General features: G+C 34.8%; 1 protein-coding gene and 1 long non-coding RNA gene across 2 annotated transcripts; both read left to right on the forward strand.

The window, feature by feature from the left end:
• Nucleotides 1-4,424: 4,424 nt before the first annotated feature.
• LOC130943433 (uncharacterized) lies at nt 4,425-7,357 on the forward strand. The gene is made up of 3 exons (XR_009071816.1): nt 4,425-4,807; nt 4,911-5,054; nt 6,963-7,357. It is a non-coding gene; the product is annotated as an uncharacterized LOC130943433 (long non-coding RNA).
• An 871-nt stretch (nt 7,358-8,228) lies between these two features.
• Nucleotides 8,229-8,718, forward strand: LOC130932897 (uncharacterized). Its single transcript, XM_057862353.1, has 2 exons — nt 8,229-8,405; nt 8,494-8,718. The coding sequence occupies exons 1-2, from the start codon at nt 8,229-8,231 to the stop codon at nt 8,716-8,718; spliced, it is 402 nt and encodes a 133-aa protein (XP_057718336.1).
• The last annotated feature ends 4,269 nt before the right edge of the window (nt 8,719-12,987 follow it).

The raw sequence follows: 12,987 nt of genomic DNA on the forward strand, positions 1-12,987 counted from the left end.
CAATCCTGGACTCCAGGTGACCTAATTCAGGCCAAAGATCGTGCGCATAGAATTGGCCAGGTATTCTCACACTCATTAAGTAGAAAGGAGAGAGTTGTTACTAGTTGCATGACAACATTAAGAAAACAGATAATCTCAAATGAAAAGAACTCTCATATCTAAATTTTTGAGTAGCAGAGACAACATGCGCTCTTCTGTTTTTTTGACTAGTTAGTTCTTGTTTACAGGTCTCATCAGTAAATATATACTAGTTGGCAAATGATATGGTTGATGACATCATTTGGTAGGTTCTGTTATTTCTGCAGTCTTCTGCTTGGTATAGCATTGACTTAACATTTATTATGCATTGATGATCTAAGTTTTTACGCCTTAGGGATGTGGTGCAATTCAAACTGGATAATTTGGGGCAGGTACATTTCTACATCTTCTTGAACTATCATATGTAATGCAAAATGTACATACTGCTTAGTTTCAAGGTTTCTATTCTGGTCTATATTTATATTTTGTCAAGATCTATACTCAAGCAGAATTTGAGAGTTACTTTTTGATGTTTTTGAGAAACCATTCTGAATTTTAGTTATTGAAAAATCAGATGTTAGATGGCCATGAGAACACCTTAGCTGTGTCAAATAATCATCCATTGAGTAGCCCTGCAAAGCATACTACTATTGGGCATAGAGCCCTTCAAAGCAGAGAACTCTTGACCAGTTTGTCAGAAGATGTGATAACGTGGATAGGTCGGAAGTCGGAACATCAGCCTGACCGAAAACGGCTCTCTCGGTCATGACTTGTGAGATATGCAAAATGGATTTCCATTTTCACAGATACATGGCCAGTGGCAAGTGAATAGGAACTTAAATGTTGATGTCTACATGCAGAAGTTTCCCTGTAGTATTAACCAGATGTGCTTACATGGGGAATTCACCTGTGATGACACAAATGCCGTTTTGAAGCTGAAATCCATTGTACAACAAATAATAGATTGAGTAGAACTGGCTACACTAAACTATGTTGCTTGTAAAATATTGATGAAGTCACCCATTAGATTTTAGGTTTCCACTTCTTGTTTTTAACTTTTTGCTCCCCTATGTTTTGTTTTAGTTTGGGGCTCTGTACAGAGCATGACATTATCATATATGAACGAGACTTGTAAATTTCTTTACTCCATATGCATGTATCATTATATTTTGTAGAAATAATCATCTCTTGAAAGAATAGACTCATAGAACCCCTTTATAGCACTTCAGTTAAAACTGATCATCACATTAGGTTATTTTGTTTAGGAACATGACCTATTCTGATAATGTTACTTTTCTCCCTAAATTCATACAGAATGACATTATAAAAATAACATCATTATTTTTCTTTAGTCATTTAGAAACTTAGATTTGAATTTTTGTAACCCAGTTTCCCTTCATCATCATTCTTATTATTTTCTTATTTCCTTAATCTAATGAATAAAGCAATCAATCGATAATATTATAAATATGACTCAAATCAAATTTTTAAACTAAATTTTTCAAACAAGAATCATTCTAACTTTATGTGAAACTTCAAAATGTTTCTTTTGACATAATATGTGCGGGCTATCAGTTGAATTAATTATTTAAAATGCATCATGTATTTTGAAATAGAAAGCAGTAAGTTGATAATTTAATATGACCAGCAGCAATAATGCAAATATCTCAAAATGCACAGATAATTTTGTACGAATTGAAGAGAATATAGACACAACTCAAAGCAAGATCATATTCCTGAAAGACATTAATATTTAATTCATTGTTCATTCATAATCCTATTGAAAACGACTAAGGAGGATAATAGGCCACAAGAAATAACAAGAAATGTTACTAAAATAGAGTTGTCCTGTGCTGAAATCTTCCTCCCTTAGTAGGTGGCCAAACAAACGCATGGCGCATACAATTAGTAATCCCAGTAATCCCACCGTTCTCCATGGTGAAGACACTCTTCCTATGGACAGTAACTTGTAAGAAATCTCGCTCCATGGGAGGAGCCCCACTGTCAAGTTGCAATGCTGCAAAGTCCTTCAACACGGACAGTGTGAAAATGGAGAAGCAGTGCGCGGATGAACGGGGAACGGAACCCAATAACTGGCTAGAGCATATTGCACACAGCTTCCCGTTGCCAAGGTCAACAAAATTGAATCTGCCGGGTCCTTCCATCGGTGGTAGAATACCCTCAAAAGCCACATCAAGGTATTGATATAATGCGACTAGGCCATTCAGGTGGTTAACGAGAATGGCAAGGACCTTGTCCAAAGGTGTATGAGGAGGTTCCTCCACATACTCATGTGTAAGGCAAACGGTGTAGTTGCTGCTTCCAAGACCGGGAAGGGACACAGAAATGTGTGGGAAAAAAGTATTACGACATTGGTCACTGCGGCCAAAGAGTCTACCGCCGCTAATGAGTCTACCCGTTCTGAAGTTCGAAAGAGTGTTATCAGCGGCAGACATATCCATCCAAGTCTCTTTTATGGGGTCGAAGCGGGCCAAATAGGAGTCTCTCTCCAACTCCCTGGACGATGAAAAAAAGAGGTTGTTGTCGAGGACGAACATGGTATTCTCGACATGTGGCTCGCTAATGATGGCGGCCCCAGGAGCCATCAAGGGTTTCCAAACTCTAGAACCAGAACGAAGAACGTAAAATCTAGATTCATCTTTGACCCGTTGCCTCACATTTATATAGAAGTAAACATCGCCTGAGCCTGGCGTGTTTGCGATGTATGATTTGTGAAAAGGAAAGGGTGCACCATCCAGCGTAGGGTCAATTCTGCCCTCCTCAAATTTGATTTCGTAGATTGGCCAGGGGACCACCTTCCCCATGGAAACGGCTTTGGCTCTGCCAATTTCACGGGGCAGGCTCAACTTGTCGGACGGCGCCATATAGATCTTGGAGTCGAACTCGAAGGGACACATATCATGACCTGGAAGATCCAAAAACATCTCGAACGGTGGTGGAGGCAAACAAGACCAATCTTTGACATCAACTTCTTCCTTTAAATTGCTCAGTTTGATCACCATCAACTTTCCATACGTCATAAGGCAAAGGCACGCTTCCTTCGCCATTTCAACCTGCTCAGTTTCTCGTCTTTTTGACTCAGCAGCATCCAATTCCGCCATCACTCTCTCCGATCGAACGAGATCGGTGGTGCTGCGGCAGCAAAAAGCTAGCATTAGGGTACGGATCGGACATGATATCTGTATTTTCTAGGGTCGGATGGGAGATATCACGTAATTAAACTTTTTAATCATATATTTTTATGTAAAAAATATAATAAAAATATTTTTTTTAAACTTTTAAATTTATTTATTTTTAAAATATTTTTAATCAAACTATTTTTGAATAACAAAAATAAAATAATACAATATATGAATAATAATTACTAACTAAAACATATAAACAAGTAAATATAATACTAAAAATATATATATATTTATTTATTTTTTAATTATTATTGTGCGGATGATAGATCGGATACGCGAATGTAAAATAAATATCTACAATCCGATCCGATCAATCTGTGGATTAGATCGTATCCGCAATTTTTGGATCGGACGTAATTATTTATCGCGAATCTGCGAATACGATCCAATCTATAAACACCTCTAGTTAAAAGATGAAAGATGAAGCTGAGGGACCGGGTTTCAAATATCAACTTATTCTCTCTATATATATTAGCTTAATTTTTATATTTTTATTTTTAAAATTATAAATTTGATGAAATAATTTAAAATAAAAAATATTTAAAAACATATAAAAATTTTAATATTTATTTAATTTTAAATTGTATAAAATTTATAAATTTAAATTAAATAATATATTAAAAAAATTATGTGTAACAAAATAAAAATAAATATTTATAAACGTTAATTACAAATTAATTATTTATAAGCATTATTAAATTTATTTTTTTAATAATATTTCATTTAAAACAAAACACTTGTTATTTTCATGCATAATTTTAATAAATAAAAAATATTTTATTTTTTAATTTTATATTTAATTTTTTAAATTATCTTTAATTTTATTATTATTTTTAAAATTATTAATTTATATTGTCTTTTTTTTTTCGTTTTCTTCTTTCACTTTTTTTTCATCAGATCATAATTAATTATTAATGTTTTCTATTACTTTAAACTATAATCTTTGGTCAATTTTTATGAGTTATTAAAATTTTACTAATTTTTTTTTTGTATTTTGACATTTTAAATTATTTGTACATTTTAATATGTTATTGAGTAATGTATTGTATATAACCACCCTATCCTATGAGGCCTGTGATTTCTGATTCTCTACAGCGTTCAATGGTGCGCATAGGATTAGATATATGAAAATATAAAGCGTAGATAATGAATTAATTGAGAAATTAGCCTAAAAGCGGTGCTAACCATTAACTCGGTCTATCCTTCCTCTTTTTCAAAAGCACGGTTTTCTTTTCCTTTTTCCGGTTCAACTAAACCAAACTTTCCCTACTCAAATCTAACCCTGATCACCTCTCTTCTCAGCGCCGTTTGGAACCATGGTCACACCTCTTCAAGCATGCATTGATGTTGTGTTGAGGTGAGGAGAAGCCACGAAGCCTTATGCACTGCCTCACCCACTTCCTTTTCTTCTATCTCTTGTTAATAGTGCTTCTCATTTTCTTTGAAACAAAACACGCACAACGTAGAAGAAGAACAGAGAAGGAAAGCAAAACGAAACTGAAGAGGAAGGAAGAAGCCATCCGCAGCAAGAAGGAAGCCACCCCACCTCTCATCACTCTGAATCTTCGAAGCTTCTTTGTTGGGTGAGAACCAACAACTCTCCTTCTTCCTCTTCTTCAGATTCAAATTCTGTTCTTCCCTTTTATTCCACCTCTGCCATTCTAATTCCAATTCTTGTTAGAACAGTAGTGACCGTAGGCAAGAACTCTTCCCTTGCTTGAGGTGAGGTCAGCCATTTGTTTTTGAAAGAGAGGCCAAAGCTCCAATTCTATACGGTTAGGGTTCTGATTCCGGAAAGAAGTAAAAATAGAATTTTCAACTTCAAAAGAGGTAAGGGTTAGGACAATTAGACTATTATTCTTGTGGATGTGCCTGTGATGAGAATAGATAAACTATTATATGCTTGATTTATGATAAATATGGCTCTATTATGTGTTTGAATGATGGTTAGGTTATATGAATTGTTATGTTTGATATAGTGCTGAAAAGTGGAAGTTTGATTATGGTTAAGTAATTGAAATTGTGAAATTTATTGAATTTGTTTTCTTGGAGATGTTCTGACCATTCTAGCAACTTTAGTTAGTTAAAATAAAAGTAAAATTATAGTTTTAGATGAATTCTAGGCTTGAACACAAGATTTGGCTTGTGAGGTTGTTGGAAGTGCATTATGCAGAATTTCTGCAATTTCTGTATAATTGGCAGCGACATGAACGAATTTCTGGGAGCATTTCAGATCATAATTTTTGATAAAATTATTTTTCTATGAAAATTAATGTGTTTTTAATATCTGGTAAAAATTTCAGAATTAATTGATAAGTGGATTGGGAGAAAGGAATTTTTGAAGATTGATGGTTTCAGCAGAAAATTTTGTTTCTTTACTGCAGAAACACCAACTTCCAATTCACTTAATTTATAATTCTGATGAGTATTTGGGCTATAACCAACGGCCGTCTCAAGCTTTATGTGTTTAAAATATCCAGTTTAAATTTCATGTCAAAACTCTTTTTAACCAACTAGATATGTTGCAAAAAGTGTGAGTTGCTTGCTGGGTTTTGAAAAAAGATTTGTATAAGGCAGGGCTGTGTTCCTAACCTCATAACTTTTACATGTGACATGGTAATAGTCTGAAATTTAGTTTTCTAGAAAGCTGGAAGAGTCTTGTTCAAGTACATGAATTTTGAAAGGCAATGGGTGAGAATTGGATTTTTAGTGAATTTAACAAATTTACTACTCGCTGCTGTTTTTTTTCTGCAATGATAGTAGAATTTTTGAAAGATTTGTACAAATTTCAATTATGGTAGGAATGCCCCAAAACCAAGTTTTATTTTCTAAACCCGTGTTTTTACAATAACTAAAGGGATTAAAGAGAGTATAATGACCAATTAAGAATGTTTACCTGATAAATTGTTAAGGAAAGTTTGAACGTTGTTAAAGCTGAGGGAACCCGTAGGGGTGGTTTTAGTGCTATTTTAGAGGAGATTATGTCCGAATTTCTATAAAAGTTCAGGAACTTAGTTAAATGTAATGTGTAAGTTGTCCCCAAGAAGGTTTAAGGTTAATGGGTGATGCAGAGGTATGTATAATTAGACGGTGGTGTGGAGATATGTATATTTAGGCGTGGTGCGAAGGTATGTTTTTAGTGTGGTGATGCGGAGGCATGATAAAGAGAAAGTAATGAGAAACCATGTTTGAAAGAGATAATTGAAATGAATAAGTAAATTGAAAAGTGTATGTTGAATGGGCCTTGTGCCAAACTGCTAATGCGAAAGTGTCCGCCTAACGGATAGCCTGAGATTGCTAATGCGGGAATGTTCGCCTAACTGATAGCACTGTTCCTTACTGTGATACACATTGAAATGTTATTATAATGAGGCCTAATTGACACGGGTAACCGTGATGCCAAGGTGTCTAACTGACACAGTAAAGGGACCATATTCGGGGTTCACTCCGAGTAACGTCGGGTTGCGGGTAGACAACCGACGCATGAGCTCATGGCCTGCGCTAGGAACAGGCATGCATCATATTGTTTGCGCATATGAACTTCTTGTGAATTATTTACTGCCATTTCTTTCTTGTTCATGCTACTTACTTGTTATATATATGTTTGTTCCTTAAGTCTCTGTGTTTTTTCTTTTTCTGTTTCGCGATAACTTAGAGATAAAAACTCTAGGTTCCCCTTTTACCTTACTGAGAACTGTAGGTTCTCACCCTTTTTTTCTTTCTTTTCCCCCTCCCCAGACGGGTCCGACAGAGGAACTCTTTGAATTTCGTTCTAACCGCTGAGCTATGAGGATCCGGCGCGCGGCGGAGTCTTCATATGGAGCACGTTTTGGACCTCTTTCTTGCACAATGTTCGGAGATCACTCCAGAGATCACTCCAGAGTTAGCCGCAGTGAATCTTTCGCTCCTTTTTGATGACCTTAGTATTACTTTCCCTCGCTTTTGTAGTACTTTTAGAGGGGTAGGACGTCTTAGTAGTTCGGTTCCAGTTTAGGAAACCCGTGTGAGGGTTGGGATTGATTTTCTTTTTTTGTATCTGTACATATAACTTGGTGTGATACTCGGCTTTGATAGATGACACGTATCCTTGAACTTAACTCGTGTATATTGTATATATGTTTATATATGTTATTTTTGTTGCCATGTGTTTTCTTACATGATAACTTTAAAGAAACTGACCTTGCGAGCAACTAAACGCTAATCCACGAATAATAATTTATTCACGATTAAACCGATAAAGGCTTTTATTGATATTAATTTATAAAAATCTGAGTCTAGAGCTAAGTAAGCTGCACGACGAGTAACACCTGAACATTTGGCATTGGTCATGACGTGTCGAAAGTTGGGGTGTTACATTGTATGTAATTTTTACATCAATTTTCAATGAAATTAAATTATAAATCAAATTATTTTATGTGTATTTTTCAAGATTCTAAAAATCGAACTTGATTGACTGATTATATTGGATTAATCATAAACCTAAAATACTAAAATTATATGAACTTGAAAAATATTCTTGTACTAATATTTCTCTCCAGTTGCTGAAGTAAAAAATAATTTAAAATTCTATTAAATAAACAACAATACTACTATACGTTAAGATAACATTGTTCTTAATTTATTTATTTTTTTCTTTTTTGTTTATATTTACTTCATATGTTGGCTTGATCTAAGTAAAAATTTGAGTAAAGTATCATTTATATTCCCAACATTTGGGGTAAGTCTCAAATCTATCTCTAACATTTTAAATGACCTATTTGTATTCCAAACGTTTCTAAATGTAGTCAATGTTGTCCTACCGTCAAAATGGTAAACATTTCGTTAACGGCGTAGCCTACGTGGACGTTATGTGACATGGTGGCAGGGCATATGTTGTTACCGTTATTGAATTAAAAAAAATAAATGTGAAGCAGAGGGTCCTCTTCGAAACCCTAATCCCCAAATCTTTGCTTCTTGTTGCTGCTGCGCTGCCTCTGAAGGGCGATTCTGTCTGCGTGAGAAAAGATGGAGCATGAAGCATGCCAATCTGAAGCAACCCAAGGCAGCAAGCAAGCCAATAGAAGTAGAAACCTAGCACGTCGAAGGAGGACAACATGTTACTGTGGGGAACGGCTTGTGCTCGCAACGTCGTCGACGACAGAAAATCCTGGGCGAAGGTTTTGGGGTTGCGTTAACTTCGGGGTGAGCTTTAGCCATGTCTTTATTTGTTGTTGAGTTATGTGTTTTGACCATCAATGGGTGTGACTCGGCTGTCTCATGTTTTATCTAGGTTGGAGAAGAATGCGGCTACTTTGTATGGGCAGAACCAGAGGAAGATCCCTCCCAAGTTTCTAGGTTAAGATTGAAGGTCAGAAATTTGAAGGGCAAAGTGGATATGGTGGAGTTCAGGTTCATGGTTGCAGTGGGAGTTGCTTTAGTTAGATGGACACTTGCACTGATATTGGTGTTTGAAAAAACAACAGCAACCAAATTTGGGAGACTGTCACTAGAATGATGTTGCTGGTTATGATAAGTTATAGGAGAAAATTGTTAGATAGCTAAATTGTGTTCTGTATGTTGGCTTAGAAATAGTAGTGATGTTAAAGTAGTTGCTGTTTTGTTGAACTCAATGATATTGTAAAGCAATGATGTTTTTGTGAGTTTTGGTTGAAGAAAGGCTGGTTTTGTGCAGATGCAATGTTGTTCCAGTGAAAGAGTTGAATGAAATCAAATTTTGGGTTTTGCAATCTATTTAAATCAAGCAAGTCAATAGGATGGGAACAATCATTTCTGTAAAATGTTACTTAATGATTAACCATAAAGCTGTCATTGGATACAAGCACAAAAGATTGAAAGCAAAATAACAAAACAAGAGCAACACAGTTTGCTCCACAATAATGGTCTGCAATAACAAACTATTGTCTTAAAACTAGTTTCCAAACATTATAAAGATACTAAACACAAATCCTTTACTCATAAATAAGTAGCCTTAAAATATAAAACAGCAGACATCATTGTTGTCACATCTTTTTCCATGCTTTGGGAGGTGTCCTAGCCATGAACTTTAGTTGGGATTTGCTGATGTTCTTCGATGGGCTTGGCAGCACCCTTATATTTGTGGTGGACGGAGTCAGCTTAGCCTTTTTTGAAGTAGCTTGAGAGTGTTGTGAACTCACATCATTGGCAGATGATTTTCTCTTTAGCCTTGTGACTGTGGTCTTCTTTGAAACAGCTTAGGCAGTAGCACAATTCTTAAACTCCTCTCTTGATACATAAAGAGTACCAACCTCCCACTTGTACTCACTCATGTCCTTTAGCTGCTTGTGCAAAGGATACCTCTTGGCAACATTGTTATCATCCTGATCATCACCAACAATAGGCACATCAAGAAAATCTTCATATTCATATCCTTCTTCCTCATCCCCTAAACCTGCAGCAATCTTCTCCTTACCTCTGTCATTGTCACTCCTAGTCTCCTACTCTCTTTTCTTGCATCAGTTTGGGTTTCAGTTGTGCCAGCCTCAAATGTATCCCCTACCCTGATGTCGACATCAACTAACCCCTCAGCCCATTCTTTCTCATCATCACTGTCACCAAACACAACCTCAGCAGAACTATCTTCTGAGCAATAACCATTTATGGAATCAGAACTTCATGAATCACTACTGTCAACTACACTACCCTTGGGAGTATAGTCCTCGTCCTCGCTGCCATCACTACCCTCTTCTTCCTCATCTGATTCATCATTTTCATCTTGCTCACCCACATTTTCTTCCTCCACATTTGGGCCAGAATTCCTCTCCACTTGTCTTGCTGAATGGGCCTCAAATGTTACCATTGGGCCTGGCCCATTAGATCCACCAGCCTGCTCTTGCATGGTAGTTTCAGTACTCCCTAACATGTGTACATCCTCAACCTCTTCATGGATATCACTAGTTTTATGAACTACATACAGCTCCACCATATCTTTCCTAACCCCAATATTAGCCATATCCATTGCATCTTTGTCGGTTCGCAGCATCCTTAAGCCTTCTTCTGTACTCCCTCCCAGTGATTTGTACCACATTGCTGCAATGCCTTTTTTCAGATACCCTTGTCTGCTCACTATGTCATGAACCTCAATCAGACTCCACTCATCTTCATTACAGTAGTCTATCACAGTTGTCTCCCCACCCAAATACTTCAAAAGCCCACCTTCAAGACCAAAGTTTCCATGGTGGTAAACTTTGACACTAAAATAACTCATCCTAAACGGCAGACCCTGTTACATCAGATCAGCAAAGTGAAACTAGTAAATTCATAAGCACTGATTAAGTCACCAAAAACAAGTCAATTCATGCCCTAACTAACATTCGCAACGAACATTTCTCTGGGAATACATAAATTCAAATAAACCCTAAAGTGTAAACAAGCTCCTATATGACCTTTGTTCTTCATCGAACTACTAAATAAAAACCCAACAAACAAAATTTCTTCCTCGTACATACCTTGTCGAAGAAAACCTCTCTGTCGCCAGACCAAAGGTGTGATCTTTCATGCAACACAAGCAATAGCAACCCGCCAACTACCTTGTAGCCCCTGCGATCATCCTCGAAGAAGTGTCAGACGTGTGTGGTGAGGAAAACTGGACTGAACAAACTTGCGTTGAGGTGCTCTGTTTCTTCAACGTTTCGTATTTCCTTCAGTGAATGGTATAATGGGCACGAAGAGGCAGACGTGTCTCTCTAAACCTTTGGGCTTACAACCTCAGCGTCCACGTAGGTAACGGTGTTAGCGAAATTTTTACCATTTTGACATTAGGACAACATTGACTACATTTAGAAACGTTTGGGATACAAATAGGACGTTTAAAACGTTAGGGATAGGTTTGAGACTTACCCCAAACGTTGGGGACATAAATGATACTTTACTCTAAAAATTTTAAGTGATATAGACATTGGACAAGTAATTAACAATTGGTTTGTAGATCTTAAAATTTACCAAAAAGATTTATGTTAGGAGGCTCAACATTCACCTGACATACACTCACTCTATGACGGTGAGCCTAATAGAATAATTCTTGTTACAAAACTGAAAAAAAATTATCGTGCCAACACATGTTACTTATATTCAAACACCTTCCAACATTTAACAAAAACAAATCATAATATGTTTATTCGTTATTAGTATACAATCATGATTCTATATTTTCAAGGGTCCATCTAGTGTACAGATGTATTTTGGTACAGATTTACAGATTTTTGTTTTTTATTGATTTAAAAGTGTATCACTAAAAGTGTTGCTTAAAGAAAAAAGTGTTACCCTTAATCGTTAACTTGGCTCTGATACCAATTTTTAATTTCTGGCTTTTCTTTTAATTTCTTTTTCGAAATTTCTATTAATTCTTCATATTTTACTTTGAACAAGTTTATAATTTGTATAGGTGCTTTATTTAAAGGATTTTAATAAAAAGTATTGACCATTTCTACTATTTCTCTTGCAGTTATTACTAGTCTTTGATGTTTTGATTCATAACTTTTCAATCTTGTTTTAATTTATAATATTCTTTTTTGCATGGATTATTGTATATAAAATTTTTTATCTGTTTGTCTTTATAATTTCTCAATTCTTCAATAACTTCTTTTATTTCTACACTTTCTCCTGTTTCTAAATATCTGTTTAATTTTTCAATTTCATTCTCCATTTTTTCTTTTAACAGCTTTAATTCTTTTAAGTCATAATATGGTTTTCCAGGCATTTATAAATTTTTTAAGTTTAATTCCAACTTGTTTATATTTATTCTTATTTCTATCATTTTTATTATAAGATCATCAATTTCAATCTGAAGATTGTTTAATTCCCTTTTATACTCCTTTATTTTACCTTTTAATTTTCTCGTCCTATTTTTTTTTTATTTTATTTTCTGGTTTTTCAATCTTTTTATGCTTCATTATTTATTTTAAAATTTCTGCAAACTCTATCATTGATTCATCATTATTTTCTAAAGATTCTATTAATTCTCTAGCTCTTCAACTTCTCTTTTCAACTTGTCATAGATTATTTTTAGGGCTTCAAATGCTCTTTGATTTATTTCAGAAAACTGTAAATAATTCAAACAAATTTTTCTTTCAAATAGCTCTTGTTTCTTGTCTTGATAAGTTACATATATTTCTTCCTTATTTATTGTCATAATTTAGTGTTTAGGGTTTCATTTAACTTTTCGACCTTTTTTGTTAGTTCTTTTATTTCAAAATTTTCTTCTTTAATTTTTAACTTAGATAAACTTAAGGGGTTATTAATTTTAGATTCTCTTATTTGAAAATTCGATGAAACTAATTTGCCTGATGGTTCTTTTAATAATAGAACTGGGTTTTCAATAGCTTTATATTTTGGTATTTCTGTTTTTACAATTTTCTGAAATAATTCATCAACATAAATTCTTTCTCTGTTTTTAAATATTATACTATGATGGCTATTTGTTAAAGCATAATTTATTGCATATGTAATTGAAAATGGTTCATCGTCTTGTTCCATTAGATTTTTTCTGTGAAATTTATAAGCCAAACTTATAGATCTTCCAAGATTTTCAGTTGATAAAGGTATAGCATATCCAAGACGGGCATTGAATTTAACATTTACGTTTGCCAAGTTTCCATGAACAATTCCAATTATTTGATCTATTGGGTCATCAGTAATTCTTTGTCACAGATTGCTAGCTTATTGGTGAATTAATTCCTTTCATATAGTAGATTTGATTAGGACTTGTATAGTACTAATATGAATCCATCCATTTTAGATCTTTTTT

Source organism: Arachis stenosperma, chromosome 1 (genome assembly GCF_014773155.1).
Source record: "Arachis stenosperma cultivar V10309 chromosome 1, arast.V10309.gnm1.PFL2, whole genome shotgun sequence".
NCBI classification, from domain to species: domain Eukaryota; kingdom Viridiplantae; phylum Streptophyta; class Magnoliopsida; order Fabales; family Fabaceae; genus Arachis; species Arachis stenosperma.